At 36.2% G+C, this 15,934-nt stretch overlaps 1 protein-coding gene and 1 long non-coding RNA gene across 46 annotated transcripts in view; one reads left to right on the forward strand and one right to left on the reverse strand.

The window, feature by feature from the left end:
* Positions 1-15,934, forward strand: part of LOC103886384 — a 78,195-nt gene that overhangs the window by 57,018 nt on the left and 5,243 nt on the right. Inside the window, exon 5 of one of the 2 annotated variants that reach the window (XR_002523650.2) lies at positions 8,547-8,609. The exons of the other annotated variant lie outside the window; for it this stretch is intronic. This is a non-coding gene — a long non-coding RNA (uncharacterized LOC103886384). Of the gene's footprint in view, positions 1-8,546; positions 8,610-15,934 lie in introns of those variants that run through there. 2 annotated transcript variants of the gene reach the window in all.
* NRXN3 (neurexin 3) overlaps positions 1-15,934 on the reverse strand; it is a 1,717,425-nt gene that overhangs the window by 5,696 nt on the left and 1,695,795 nt on the right. For 2 of the 44 annotated variants that reach the window (XM_031669073.1, XM_031669074.1), the window contains exon 24: positions 4,624-5,307. The exons of 41 other annotated variants lie outside the window; for them this stretch is intronic. In XM_031669073.1, the coding sequence (XP_031524933.1) occupies positions 5,198-5,307 (110 nt within the window). In that variant the 3' untranslated portion in view covers positions 4,624-5,197. Of the gene's footprint in view, positions 1-4,623; positions 5,308-15,934 lie in introns of those variants that run through there. One more of the 44 variants, XM_031669076.1, reaches the window with a different exon arrangement.

The raw sequence follows: 15,934 nt of genomic DNA on the forward strand, positions 1-15,934 counted from the left end.
TAAAAGAAAGGAAGTGAAGGCCCATGGAATCTGTCTAAAGCTTCCTTATGAGTTTCTCAGGCACAATTTTACTTACCTTCAGAGGACAAGACAGGATTTTTTTTAACTTATCTATAACAAAGGTTTAACATGTTGTTCTTTTTTGGCACAAACACCTAGTCATTTGTTCCTTATGGCAATGACAAATCTACCCCATGTAGAGTAAGCAAAGAGGAAACTAGGTTAAAGGACAAGGAATAACTGATATCTTAGGAAGCAAAGGCCCAGTACAAACAGTTTAAATATAAAGGCAAACTATTGGGTAAGAGGCTAGTGTCCCTTTAAGTGGGATTAAGATCACCGTCTTCATGATTACAGAGTGGCATTTATTTGCAATTTTAGTGTACCATCTGTGACACCCAACTGGAGTCTTAAATTTGCCTTTTTTTTTTCTGGTTTGTTTTTTTTCTTCTCAATACCAGGTAAAGCTTCCAGTGTACTTGTTTCAAAATCTACAAACTGTTCACTCTGCAGTTGAATTACCTAACTTTCCTTTGCTATCTCCCTCTCATTTAACACACTAATGCAAGTATCTTAGATTTTTAAAAACTAACTTTCCTTTGCTATCTCCCTCTCATTTAACATTTAATGCAAGTATCTTAGATTTTTAAAAAAAAAAAAAAAAAGAAAGAGTAACCACATTTTTTATAACTGTATAGTAAGAGGGTTCTGAAGCTTGTTAATTTATAAAGAGCTTCTAAAAGCCTGGTGAGTCCCAAAGTGAAATGATAAGAGCTTATTTTAAAACCAAAATGATGGGTATGCTATTTCAGAGTTTAGAAAACAAAATCTTTCAGAACTACTGATCTCTAGTTTTCTTTGCCATTTTGTTATTAATCTCGGTAGCAGCAATGAAAATGATAAATGATACCCTCTTTTGGGAAAACCTGAGCCGAAATCATGCTGATATTTAGACAAGGAAGTGGTAGAAGCTTTCTTAGCCCCTCTTTCCTGGCTTCTCAAGAAGTGGGAAGATTGCCTTTAGTTTACAATGAAGTCCACTGGGATACAGAGGGGTCCTTCTGACCAATAGGAATTCTAATGAAAATAGGTAGAAAATTTTAGATAACTGTAAACATGAAAGATGCCTGGGACAAGTGTATATGTTGGTGTAATTAATTTTAAAACTAAATTCCATGTTTAAGATTGCAGACAATAATAGGGTCCTGAGGGGATCAAAGGCACACCTCATTTGAGAGGAGAAAGTGATGTATTTCTCCTACTATTAGATCCTTAATAGAAATAACTTAGTTTGGCTGGATGCGGTGGCTCACGCCTGTAACCCCAGCACTTTGGGAGTCCGAAGCAGGCGGATCACGAGGTCACCAGATCGAGACCATCCTGGCTAACACAGTGAAACCCCGTCTCTACTAAAAATACAAAAAAAATTAGCCGGGCGTGGTGGCGGGCACCTGTAGTCCCAGCTACTCGGGAGGCTGAGGCAGGAGAATGGCGTGAATCTGGGAGGCGGAGCTTGCAGTGAGCCGAGATCGCGCCACTGCACTCCAGCCTGGGCGACAGAGCCAGACTCAGCCTCAAAAAAAAAAAAAAAAAAAAAAAAAAAGTTTGATGGGAAGCTATTCAAGCCTTCTTGTTTATTTTAATCAAAAGTGACTACCCTGAGAAATGTTCAAGTGGCTGATACTATTTTCTTTACTTCCCAGAGACCGTGAAGTCAGTAATCAACTAGGTGTCTATGGCTAAAAAAGTATTCATGGAAGTAAAGAACCCAAAGTCATAAAAGGTTATGGGCAGAGTAATACAAAACCTGTAATCCATCAAAATCCTAATTTCCTATGCCATCGCCAGAATTTTTCCTTAGTTTGGGATAAAAACTATCTGTATTCCTTAGAGTTAGCATTTTAAAATCAGGCACACAATTCCCCTTTTTAGCAGGATTGTGCTTTACTTTAAACTAGAGAGATCATTAGAGATATAAAAGGTCTATTTGAGCCCTGAAGTCTTCTCAGCTTTTTTGCTTTTTGAGTGTATTTGTAGATATATAATTCATGCCTCTAGGGCTGATGTCCAGCAAAAGGGGCTCACTGCCATCAAAAAAGACAGTGTATAAAAAATTTAATAGAACTCTTCTGAACTGTGAGAATGTTGTGGGTGGTAGTGAATGTAGTGGGATATCTTTGAAAAAAAATAAAAAGAACAAAAAACAACAACAACAAAAAACAAGAAGCATGAAGTTTCAACCCTTGCCTCTCTGGAGATATGTGGGTTTTGAGAGTTCACGAAAATACCGGAAGAGTGAGACTCTGGGAGAGGACGCCATGCTCGAATTCCTTGACTTCTTGTCATATATATTTGGGTATTTCACCTCATCTCTTATTTGCATTATTCTAATTTTCTGCCTGAAAATTCACATAATGGGGGAAATCATTCTTTTCCCCCCCAAAATTAATTTTTCAAAGATATTTAGCTCTTTGGTGACATGGAAATGTGTACTTGTAACACATAAATATCATAAAGCTTGTAACCATGAAATTGCCCTCCATCAACCTTCAGAAAAAATAGTCATGGACAAACAGGGCAAGTACCTGGGGAGAAGACAGTAGAAAAACAGGTGTCTCAAAGGGGCTTAACTTATATTTTAACAGGATGAGAATTTCTAGATAGGGCATTCTCCCTGCCTTCCCCACCACCCTTCCACCCCAGCAAAGGGTTTTTCTGAAATAGGTTTGATTTTGAAAGGCTACAGATTATATTTTTCAACAATAAGATGGGCCACAGCCCTTTGATATCATTATATATTATAAAACATGAAATGTCAAGTGGAGTGTTTCATTTGCTTATTGATTAACAGCTTTGCCTCTGAAGTAACTCTGACTCTTAGCATTAGAACTCTGTAGGAGTTCCCACTGGCGCTAGGAATTTGGTCAAATTTCTTAAAGTCTATGGAAAATGAGAATAATAAAATGCTCTACCTCAAACCATCAATGCAAATATTAAAATAATGCATATCAAGTACTTTTAAAATATGTTAGGTGGTTAGCACAGTACCTACTGCTATTCAGGAATGCTAGGTACTAATGTTGTTATTTCTACTAATGTATTTGAGCTGTACATACTCAAATAATCACCTTCTTCAAACCCTTTTTATTTAGTGGCTTCATGCTAAAGTAGAAGTATAATTATATAGGATCTAGATTATTGAGGCTATTTTAAATAGAATATAAGGAATAATTCAAAGAGCTAGTATTTTTTTAAAATAACCTTTTATTAAATTTACCTTTGGATATCTTTTTCATAGAAAGAAAATATTCTAACAAGCAACAAGATAAAACAACATCCCATTTAGGAAGTTCTAAGTTTTAGACCTAAAATATTATCAGCATGTCAAACAACACAAAATCACATAAACTGAGGTAGAGAGAGACCAAGCATTAAGCTGCTGGCTTGGAAACATCTCTTATCTACCATTCAGTTTGATATTTCTATAACAGTTTCAAATAACACAAATATCTATAAAGCAAAACAAGTAACTTGACTAAAAAATTATATAGTGCTTCTTACCAATCTTATGTATGTTGAAGCGCATAAGGCAGCATTGGTCCAAATAATCTTAAGGTGAAGGAATATTCTTAGCCTGTAGTTACACGATGATAGTACCTACCTGAAATATTTTCTATGTAAAACTTTAGGTATGAAAATCATCATATTTTCTTCTTGGCAGAATCTTAAGATCCCTGAAAGCTTACCTGATTAAATCCTTGAGAGAAATGAAACAGGGAAAAGGAGAAAAGACAAAGGAAAGAGGGAGAGAGAGAATGTGTGTGCACCTTCTGTGTGTGTGTCTGTGTTTTTGTCAGTTGTTAGTTCCATACACTGGAAGGCGTCAGTATCACAGAGCAATACTGGAAACACCCGGGATTCTTGATGTCTTCATTTTCAGTATAATTGATTTTGTAGCCTGAAGCAAAGGTGAGAGTATAATCCTGGATAGCCAAACTCTACCATAGTCACTTGAGAGTACCTTATTTTCCCCTTTGCTGAAGGGAAATAACTAATTTCCTAAATGCTTTTTAAGGACTTTTAAAAGAATGCAATTACCACTGTTACTACTTGGAGCTAAGTCAACTCATTTTCTTCTGGGGTACAGGCCTCCCACTGGCTGTAAACAATTTTAAGATGCCAAATAGAGCCTACCACTACTTTCAAGACTTTAAAATGGTGGTGAAAAAGTTCAGGCAAAGAGGCCAGGCTTTCTTTGGGAGGTAAGGATAATGTTTTAACCCCCTTCTACTGAGAGTAGAATTCACATTGATAATTAGAAGCAATTCAGCACAAAACATAACAGTGAAAATTCAGCAAATAGACACAAATGAAATAAAAATATAATATAGTCTTCAAAATTATACAGTAGAAAATAAAATCAACTTCATAGCCAAAGTAAGCAGGGAGAAGGAGAGCAAATAACATTGAGGCATTCACAATAATAATAAGAACAGAAAGAAAAGTAAAAGCAAATTAAAAAATAGAGGCTGTTCTGGGAAAAAAAAAAAAGAAATCATTTCCATATAGGCAAAATAATTGAAACTAAAAAAGCATACTGTATTAATTTATAGTCAACTTACATCAACAAATTGCCCGCATGTTTTTTGGCATGAAAGAAAAATTTACAAAAGAAAGTTGTGTAAGAATGCTCTTGGACAAATAGAATTGCCACATTCTTGTAACTTGCTTTTTTGTTGTCATTTCTTAAAAACTTTTGAGCAAAATGTCTAATTTTTCAAATATAATAATTTACAACAGAGGATGATACAGGGAGGCAACAACACATACATCCACACCACATAACATAAAAAGAAAAAAAAAATCTGCACTTTAACAAATTTTTACTTTGGGGGGTTTGGGAGGGCATCAATTTTTGAATTTAAAATAATTCCGATTGCTATGATTGAAAAACCAAACAAAAAACCTGTTTCCTTTATATAATTTGCCTTTCAAAAAAAATTCTATGAATCTAACGGGTTTTGAATGAATTTCTGCATTTATGGGTTTTCAGATATATACTTAATTTTTTTTTGTCTTTTTGACAAATTTTAGGCTTTCTTTAATTTAGGGAGATGGATGACAGCACATAAATTTTAACAATGCTAAAGAAAGGGGGAGTATGGGAAGGAAAGATGCAGGAAGGGGAGGGTCATATCTATGAGTGAACTACACAGGAGATGAAGATGATAGGAGTAAATGTGTAAGTGAGTCGCCATGTCCATGTAAGGGCGGCACGGAGTGATCTAGCTGCATTAGAGCTTCTGGCTGTAAGGAAGGGATGGGCAATATACAAAAACAAATGAGCCTACACATGCCCATCTATGGAGATAAAGAACAGAACTCTAACACTGACAATCTCACACACCCTAAGCTGCAACTTCTTCAACATGCAATTACTCCAAAAATTATTACAGTTTCATTAAAGATTTTCAAATAATAAAAACAGTTAAACTTTTTTCCTACTAAAAATAGCCAAAATACATAAAATACTAGTAGTCATGATCAAAAAGTTTAAAGCAAAAACAAGAAGACTAGATTTATGCATTCAAGTTGAACAACTTCATCGGCAGCCACACAGCCACATCTAGAGTTGGGGAGGTTTAGAAGTCTACAGAGGTGATTGAGAGGCAATACTAAGCAGGGAGCCCATGCACTGGGTTGCTAATTACATCTCTATAGAGAAATGGTATTTTCCAAATGACATCATCTGTCTTCCTTACGCCACCCATGTTGCACACAATTGGCAAGGAGACCAGGCTAATTTGAAACGTGGATGTGAGGATTCTGCAGCTGAAGTTGTTCCACATTTAAAGAGGGAGTGGGGAAAAATTGCAGAAAACAATTCATAACTTTTTTCTCATAATTTTAGATAAAATCAAATCTAAGATAAAGATCTAGCAATTAAAAGAAACACATTGATATATATATATATATATAGATATATATAATATAAAAAGCACTTAATTCCCAAACAAGAAGGGAGAAAAAAACCAAAAAGTTTAAAGAAAAAAAATATTTCACACACTTTCAGAGATGAACAACCAGACGCACAGGCTTGAAAGGCACAGACAGAGCAGTCAGGGGACACGTTTTTTTGCTTTGCTTTTTGGCTTATTAATTCCCCTTTTTGTGAGAGCCAAAATTAAAAATAGATTGTGCATTTTCTTTAAAACCTAATTTTACATTTTCTTTATTTTTGGCTTTGCTTTGAAAAAATAAAAAGGGCGTGCAGTCTGGATGTACGTCGTAAGTAGACATTTAAAAGAGAAGAAAGTAGCTAGACTGACAAATGGGTTATCATTTACTATCCTTCAATTGTAGGAATGTTAATCCAGTTAACACATGCTTAAAGTAAGTTGCATTTAGGGGAAAATAGAAAAACAGAACAGCAAGCTAGGATTAGGGGGTCAGCAAGACAAAACCAATTTAGGGGTAGGAGGAAAGTACTAGGTTTTGTTTCATGCCTTTCCAGTAGGGGTGAAGGACATCTGAAGGCTTCCTGCCAATTAGAAGGAAAGCATGTGAGAGGTGTGTGTGTGTGGGATCGGGGGCAGAGGAGTTGAACTAGAACCTGTATTGACAGGAACTGGAATCAAAATACATATGGGTTCATGAGTTCTGCTTCAGGAAATTTACCCCAAATTTATTCATAGCCTTTAGAAGGCATATTTTATAAGGCATAGAGGGGTTATAATTAACATCGCTCTGTAGGAGGGTTCCTGGGCTTAGTCAAAGTGACAGGGCACAATGATGACAGTAGAATGTTAATAAAATGAGCCTGATAAATGGAGGAATAGCCAATTTTTTTTTTGTTTTGTAAGAGTGGCAAAACCCCTCTCCACTCCAAAGAATACAATATCAGTGTCTGTAAACTACAGGACAATCATGGATAAAGTTTACTGGAAGTGCTTTGAGGAAAACTATGCCAATAAGGTTTATTTGAGGTACATTGAGGGAAAACTATGCCTCTCACATGCACACACACGGAGAGGTAGATACTGTAGAAGGAACAGAGGGAAGGAATTTTTAGAAATGGCCTCAGCCTCCACTGGAAGAGATCACTAGAGTTATATTCAGTATTCTATCTCGTTGAGAACATTAATGTGCAACCAAGGACTGGGAAACCCAGGTAGGCGAACCACAAAGGCAAGACACTTGAGAGCACTTGGTTCTGACAGCCAATTCCAACCACGCCTAAGAACTCTTTCAGGTGACTTTGACAAATAGAGTAAATTTTGAGGATGAGTTCGACTTTTGCCCACTGTGGGACGCCCCTTTTATTATTTGACTTTAAAGTAATTATAGCAATGTGTCCCCATGGGTCAGTCCGTACCAAGATTTTTAGTCTCTGGTTTAATAATGTTAATCATTATTCTGGGAACTTCACAAAGAGCAGCTGGAAAGTTATAGATAGAGGAAAAAAAATTTACTAATATAGAAAAAGAAAAACCCTTGTTGCCATTTAGTTGATTTTTTTTGGACTAATTATACTTTTAACATTGAATTAAGATTGTATAAATGCATATATGGTCGGTCTCAAAAGGCATCAAATGACATCTGTAGAACAAAGTTCTACAATTTTTAAAAGTAGGAAACATAAGCAGTCTAAGTGTGAGACTTAAAGAATAAGATACTTGCAATACACACATTCTCCTAGATAATGAGAGGCATTTTGAAAAAGATACATCAGCAATTTGGGTTCTCTAAGCCTTCTACTGAGTAATTTACCTATTCCCAAATTGCCTGTTTTGAAACTCTTACAAGTAGGACACCACTTACATTCTAGAAATCACTGGTCTGAACAATTGAATATATGAAAATTTAGGGTTGTCACTTTGTAAATAATATGTGTATTTTTTAAACCCATGGAAGCTGTAGTTTCAAATGAAGCCAACAAAGCCTGAATATAATGCATGTATATCTTTACTGTATAAGTCAACCATTAGTTCACATACATAAACCTTGTTTGGTCTCTAAGATACAAAATGACATTGCTTGCTAATAGTAGTTCATAATCAGGTCACAACTCCATTTTCATCTTTCATTAACTATTTACACTAGGTTTGTATTAATAACTGCCTGATTTTGTGGCTATGCCTTTACTCTGGGTATTAAGAATGTGTTTGGGTTATGTTTGTCACTGAGAACAAATAATACAATAATTTGATTTGAAACAGTATATTTTGATACAACTATTTTTATCCCACCATGTCCTAATAGCCCTGTCTAAATGTAAAATCAAAAATTTTTAAATGCCAAATGCCATATTACAGTTGTTAGAATTCATCTTGGGAAATTGTTTCAAAGAAATGTTTCTGAACTGCTTGGGGTTGAGCTCAAGAATCCCAAAGACATACTCAAGTTACACCAGTTGCAAGCCCTCCTCTCTGGAAGCAGGGGTCCTCCTTGCTAGAAGGCATTGTCTTCAGTGTATAGAGGTGAGGCCCAAGAGGAAGGCCCCAGTGAATTACTTTGCATAACATTATGTATTTTAAACTTCTCAGGGAGAATACTAGAAAGATGAAGGCAGAGGGAACCATCTCAACAGTCTTCGTACAACACTGGGTAAAGATTTAAAAAATTACAAACCAGGAGGGCTGAGAAAAAAGTTGGAATAACAAATAACTAATGAAGATTTTGAAGACTTTTGGCATTGGATGCATGAGTTAAGCCTCCGCATCTGTTTCTCCTATGAAATATACAAAAACATTTTCATAGATTGTGACTTTTGTGTCTATGGGGTGAATGGAGGAATTCTTCTGGGAGGATGGATGGCTCATTTCTGAATCACAGTTTGACTTAGAATGAAAGTAGAGAACCCTGTACATGAACATGGAATTCTGGATGTGAGGATTGTTGTTGTCAGCATTACAAAACGAGCCCTGCGTATACCTTTATTCCTCATAACTTCCTCTGTAGACATGGAGGGTGCTCAGAAAAGGGGTGAAGGAACCCGTTTCATAATATGGTACAGTAATGCTGCAATAAGCATGGAGTGTAGATATCTCTACATGATGGTAATTTCCTTTCCCTTGGGTATATACTCAGAAAAGGTATTGCTGGGTTATATGGCAATTCCATTTTTAATTTAGGAACTTCCATACTGTTTTCTGTAATGGCTGGACCAATCCAAATTCCCACCCACAGTGTACAAGGGTTCCCTTTTCTCCACACCCTCATCAACACACGTTGTCTCTTGTCTTTTTGATAATACCTACCCTAATAGATATAAGGTGATATCTCATGGTGGTTTTAATTAGCATGTCTCTGGTGATTAGTTATGCTAAGTATCTTTTCACATATATGTTGGCCATTTTTGTCTCCTTTAGAGGAATGTCTACTCAGGTTCCTTTGTCTATTTTTAAAATCGGGTTATATGTTTTCTTGTGATTGAGCTGTGTGAGTTCTTTATAAATTTTGGAAGATAGCCCCTTACTAGATATATGGTTTGCAAATAGGTTTTCTTCAACCTGTAGGTTACCTTTTCATTTTATTGATTGTTTTCTTTGCTGTGAAGAAGTGTTTTGGTTAGATGTATAATTCTTAAAGATTACTTTGGCTTCAGTATGGAGAATGGACTTCAGGGAAGCAGAAGTAGAATGGGGGAGATCAATTGGGCAGCTACTGCAGAGTTCAAGCAAGAAATGATGGTGACTTACACTACAGCATGAGTAGCTGGAGCAAAAGAAACGTGTGAGCAATTTGTTATCGAGCTAGAGTCAACAGGACTTCTTGACTGAGTGTAGAGAAGAGAGTTGGAACAGGGGCCCAAGAATGATAACAAATGTGGAGTTTGTACATCTGAATCAAACTTAAGAGATGAGAAACTCTGGAGGACATGCAAGTCTGGGGAATCCAAAGTTCTGTTTTAGCTCTTCTGAACCCAAAGTGTCTCTTAAATATCAAAGTGGAAATGTTGAATAACCAGATGGATTTGAGAAACTGGAATTCTGAAGGGAGGCTTAAACTGAAAATTATCATCATATAGAAGCCATTTAAAGTCAAGAGGCTGAATCAGATCACCCAGAAGATTAAAACACCTGGGGCCACCTTAGAGATGGTGAGGTGAGGGGCCAGGGCTGGAGAAATACTCAGGAGACTCTTGAGCTATTCATACTACAGAATGAAAATGTTTCATACAAAACCTTCATTTCTGACTGGTACACAGGCGATTTTTTAATGTCGAAAAATATATTATCTATAATAGTATTAAAAGGGTCTAATGCAGAGGTGTTCAATCTTTTGGCTTCCCTGGGCCACAGTGGAAGAAGAATTGTCTTGGGCCACACATTAAAAAACACCAACACTAACAATAGCTTATGAGCTCCCCCCAAAATTGCAAAAACTCAATGTTTTAAGAAAGTTTACAAATTTGTGTTGGGCTACACTCAAAGCTGTCCTGGGCTGCATGTACCCTGTGGGCTGTGGGTTGGACAAGCTTGGTCTAATGGTTTGCAAGTAACAAGCTATCTGCATATATAAATCCTAAATTCCACACAGTGGCAAGACTAAGAACAGGGGAGCAGTTGCTAAGCTCAAGCTTTGAGTGCTATTTGCGCTGTCCTTTCTCTTTGTTTTACTTTATGAGGATGTTTCCTCTTAATTAAACAAACTAGTGCCAGTAAAAAATAGTTTTTAGAATCCGCCACTACACACATATACTTTATAAAAATGAGCTTCAAGTATTGCAAGATGTGCTATTTTTTTGTATTTCAATTCAGCAAAGGCACACTGAAGACCTATGTTGTGCCCTACTCTATGCTAGACAGATTAAAAAACACCACATAAGCATAAAGGTTTAGCCTGTGCATCAAGGAGCTTATAATGTTCTTGATGAAGAAAAGCTTAGTTACACTAAGACATGATTATTAAATTAGCATGAAATCAAAATGAAAAAAAAAAAGAATTGCTGGCAATTTCTTGGGTGGGTTTTCCCTTTTGTGTATCTTAACCAGTATCAACACTTTTGGGAGAAAGCAGCTAAGATACTACCTTGACCCTCTGTTCCCTTATGCCCTCATCTTACTACACAATTCTAAGGTCTGTCAGGTTGTTTCCAAGAGATTTAAGGAGAATTCTCTTTGTCCTCAGCCCCTTTGGTCTCTTCAGGACCATCAAGGAGTGCTGAGCTCAGAAAATATAGCTAATAACACCTTGGTGCATTTGAAATGAATATTTTATAGTTTCTAAGGTAATTGTACATGTAATGCTCGCAAATTCATGAGTTAGGACAAAAGTCTTTGATCTTTTTGAATGAGAAAAGTGAGGCCCCAGGGGTTGGCATGGGGGATAGGTGACTTGTCTCAAATCTCATAGTTTGATAGAGGGCAGGAGCTCAGCTCCAGATCTGTTCTCTTGCCAAAAAAGGAATGCAATCTTATGGAAAGGCATCAAAATAAGACCTCTTCAGAGCTTAACTCTAACTCACAAGAATGAAAGAAAATAACTGTAAAATTACATGCAGAAATAACCCAAATTTATAATTAAAAGATGTATTCAAGCTTTAAGAATTTATCATTATTGGAGAAGGTGGAGACAGAGATTGGAAAGAAGTAGTAATAATGGCTATTTGGGTTAGGGTTTTGGGTTGAGGTGATTCTTGTTTGTTGGATGCTGAATCAGATACTCCAAGGATCATACTTGGAGTAGCACAGGCCCCAATTATCTGAGACTCGGCCTCCTCTGTTGAATATGAAACCTTCATTTGGTAGCTAACAGTCTTTGAACACAATAGTAACAAACATTAGAGAAGCACTTTAGAATTTTTAAGCACTTTCCCATGCAAAATCTTATTAGTTGTGCAAATCTATGCTGTGAGGTTAAGTGACTAGACATTGTAGTCACTACAACTTTAAAGCTATAGGTTAGTGTGGGGGGTAAAATATACGCAACTAATTATATTAATTCATTTGATTATCCATTACTTCATTCAATAAACATTTGAATGATTATTAGTGTTCTAGTTGGTAGGAAAAATAAAAGTAAGCAAGACGGCACTATCCTTTTCTTAAAGTTGTTTCAAGTCTAGCTGAGACTGAAAAACAAATTAAGTGCAAAGGAATATTGAGTCAATAAAAATCTGTGTAGGGTACAGTAGTGTCACAAAGAATAGAGATTTTGGGATAGAATTTGGTACACATTAAAGTTTATATGAATGTAGGGAACAAAGATTAATTTAAAGTCCTTCCGGATCTAAACAGTGTAGTATCTTACCAATTTTTAAAATGTAATACTGTCTTTTGTAATGTTTTATCCATTCTCTCACCTTCTTAAGTTTGAAAGTTTGCTGTAGATTGGGCAAGCAGATTATTAGTGCAGAAATACTATTCTAAATGTTGGGTTTGAGGCTGTCCTGGGTTCTCCTTTCCATCTTGAAAGTTTGGTTTTTCTCTCCTTTTTAGTTACTGTAATTAGGTGTGGAAACTGAGTTTGGGAACAGATAATACATGAAGTTTTTACATGGGACATTTTTGTGAAGCATTAAAAACATTATTTTTATATTTAGAAACAAATACAGGTATATCTTGTTTTATTGTGCTTTGCTTTACTGTGCTTCACAGATATCTTTTAATAAATTGAAGGTTTCTGGCAACCCTGCATCCAGGAACTCTATTGGCACCATTTTTCTTCCAGCCTGTGTTCACTTTGCAACTCTGTTACATTTTGATAATTCTCAAATTTCTACTTTTTTTCTTACTATATCTGTTATGGTGATCTGTGATCTTTGATGTTACTATTATAACTGTTTTGGGGGCCATGAACCACACTCAAAAGATGGTGAACTTAATATTGTCTGTGTTCTTCTTCACCCACCTGCCCTTCCTCCATCTCTCTCTCTCTCTCTCTTTCTCTCTCTCTTTCTCTCTCTCTCTCTGTCTCTCTCTCTCCCTGTTTCTCTCTGTCTCTCTGTCTTTCTCTGTTTCTGTTTCTCTCTTTCCATCTCTGTCTGTCCTCTCTCTCTTTCTCTCTCTGTCTCTCTATCCTTGTCTGTCCCTATCTCCCTATTTCCTGAGACACAGCAATATAGAAATTAGACAAATTAATAACACTACAGTGACTTCTAAGTGTTCAAGTGAAAGAAAGAGTCACCCACCTCTCACTTTAAAGCTAGAAATGATTGAGCTTAGTGAGGAAGGCATGTTGAAAGCTGAAATAGGCCAAAAACTAGGCCTCTTGGGCCAAACAGTGGGCTGAGTTGTGAATGCAAAGGAAAAGTTCTTGAAAGAGATTGAAACTGTTGTTCCAGTAAATACCTGAATGATAAGAAAGTAAAATAGCCTTATTGCTGATATGGAAAATATTTTAGTGGTCTGGATAGAAGATCAAACTAGCCACAACATTCCTGTAAACCAAACCCTAATTCAGAGAAAGGCCCTGACTCTCTTTCAATTTTGTGAAGGCTGAGGTAGATAAGGAAGCTACAGAAGAAAAGTTGGAAGCTAGCAGAGGTTGGTTCATGAGGTTTAAGAAAAAAAAAAAGCCACCTTTATAACAGAAAAGCACGAAGTGAAGCAGCAAGTTCTAATGTAGAAGCTGCAGCAAGTTATCTAGAAAATCTAGCTGAGATAACTGATGAAAGTGTCTATACTAAACAACGAGTTTTTAGTGTAAATAAAATGGTCTTATATTAGAAAAAGATGCCATCTAGGACTTTCACAGCTAGAGAAGAGGAGTCAGTGCTTAGCTTCAAAGAACAGGAAGATTCTCTAGTTAGGGGCTAATGTAGCTGGTGACTTAAAGTCAATACTTATTGGCCACTTCAAAAATCCTAGGGTTCTTAAGAATTAAATGTACTCGGCCTGTAGGGTTTAAGCGGACTAGCAAAGCCTAGATGACAGCTGTTTGCAGCATGGTTTACTAAATATTTTAATTCCATTGTTGAGACCTACTGCTCAGAATAAAAGATTATTTTCAAAATAGTACTGTTCATTGACAGTGCACCTGGTCATCCAAGAGCTCTGATGGAGATACACAAGGAGATTAATATTGTTTTCAGGCCTGCTAACACAACATCAATTATGCTGTGCATGGATCAAAGAGCAATTTTGACTTGAAAGTCTTATTATTTAAGAAACACATTTTGTAAGGCAATAGCTGCCATAGATAGTGATTCTTCTAATGGATCTGGGAAAAATAAATTGAAAACATTCTTAGAAGGATCCACCATTCTAGACACCATTAAGAACATTTGTGATTCATGAGAGAAGTCAAAATATCAACATTAGCAGGAGGTGGGAGGAAGTTTAATGCAAACCCTCAGGGAGAGTTTTGAGGGGTTTAAGACCAGTGGAGGATGTAACTGAAGATGTGGTGGAAATAGCAAGATAATTAGAAGTAGAGCCTGAAGATGTGACTGAATTGCTGTAATCTGACGATAAAACTTTAATAGTGGTGTATATATATCCACCATGGAATACTATTCAGTCATAAAGTGGAACAAAATAATGTCTTTTGCAGCAACTTGGATGGAGTGTGAGGCCGTTTATACTAAGTGAAGTAACTCAGGAATGGAAAAGTAAATATTGTACGCTCTGTTTTATAGGTGGGAGGTAAGCTATGAGGACACAAATGTACAAGAATGACATAATGGTCTTTGGGAACTTGAAGGTTGGGAGAGGGGCAAGGGATAAAACACTACATATTGGGTACAATGTACACTGCTCAGGTGCTGGGTGCACTGAAATCTCAGAATCACCACTACAGAACTTATCCATGTAACCAAAAACCACCTATAACCCCAAAACTATTACAATTAATTTTTAAAGAAAACTTTAATGGTTAAGCAGTTGCTTCTTATGGATGAGTAAAGTGGCTTCATAAGAAGTAATCTACTCCTGGTGAAGATGTTGTGAACATTGTTGAAATGACAAAATAGTTAAATATTAATATCACCTAAACTTAATTGACAAAGATGAGGCAGAGTTTGAGAGGACTGACTCCAATTTTGAAAGAGGTTGTACTCTGATTAAAATGCTGTAAAACAGCATTGCATGCTACAGAGAAATTTTTTGTGATAAGAAAGATCAGTCAATGCAGCAAACATCATTTTTGTCTTACGAAGTTACCACAGCCACCCCAACCCTCAGCAACCACATCTTGATCTGTCAGCAGCCATCAACATCAAGACAGGGCCCTCTACCAGCAAAAACATTCACTGAATACTGTTGATCATTAGCATTTTTGTTAGCAATAAAGTATTTTTAATCAAAGTATTTTTTTAAAGATATAGTGCTATTTCACATATAATAAGCCACAGTATGGTGTAAATATATTTTTATATGCACTTGGAAACCAAGAAATTCATGTGACTTGCTTTATTGTAATATTCACTTTGTTGAAATGGTTTGGAACCAAACCCGACTTATATTAACATTAGCCAAGATATGAAAGCAATCAAAGTATCTGTCAAGGGATGGACACATTATGAAATATTAAGTGGAATATTATTCAGCTTTAAATAAGGAGATCCTGCCATTTGGTACAATATACATAATCTGGAGGGTTTTATGCTAAGAAAAATAAGCCAGGCATAGAAAGAAAGATATTAGATGATCTCATTTACATGTGGAATCTAAAAAACAATGTCTAATACCCACAGAGATAGAGAATAAAACGGTGGTTACTAGAGGTGAGAGGAGGGAGAGGAAATGAGATGTAGGTGAGAGGATACCAAGTAACAGGTATTTAGGATGAACAAGTCTAAAGATCAAATGTGCAGAGGACTGTAGTTAATAGTGTATTGTATTCAGGATTTTTGCTAAATCAGATTATGGTTGTTCTCGACACAAGGGGAAAATGTATAATTATGTGAGATGATGGATATGTTAATTTGTTTCTCTATGGTGACTATTTTACTATATATATATATCTCATAGAATCATGTTGCATTCCT

The sequence above is a fragment of the Papio anubis genome, chromosome 7 (assembly GCF_008728515.1).
Source record: "Papio anubis isolate 15944 chromosome 7, Panubis1.0, whole genome shotgun sequence".
Lineage (NCBI taxonomy): Eukaryota > Metazoa > Chordata > Mammalia > Primates > Cercopithecidae > Papio > Papio anubis.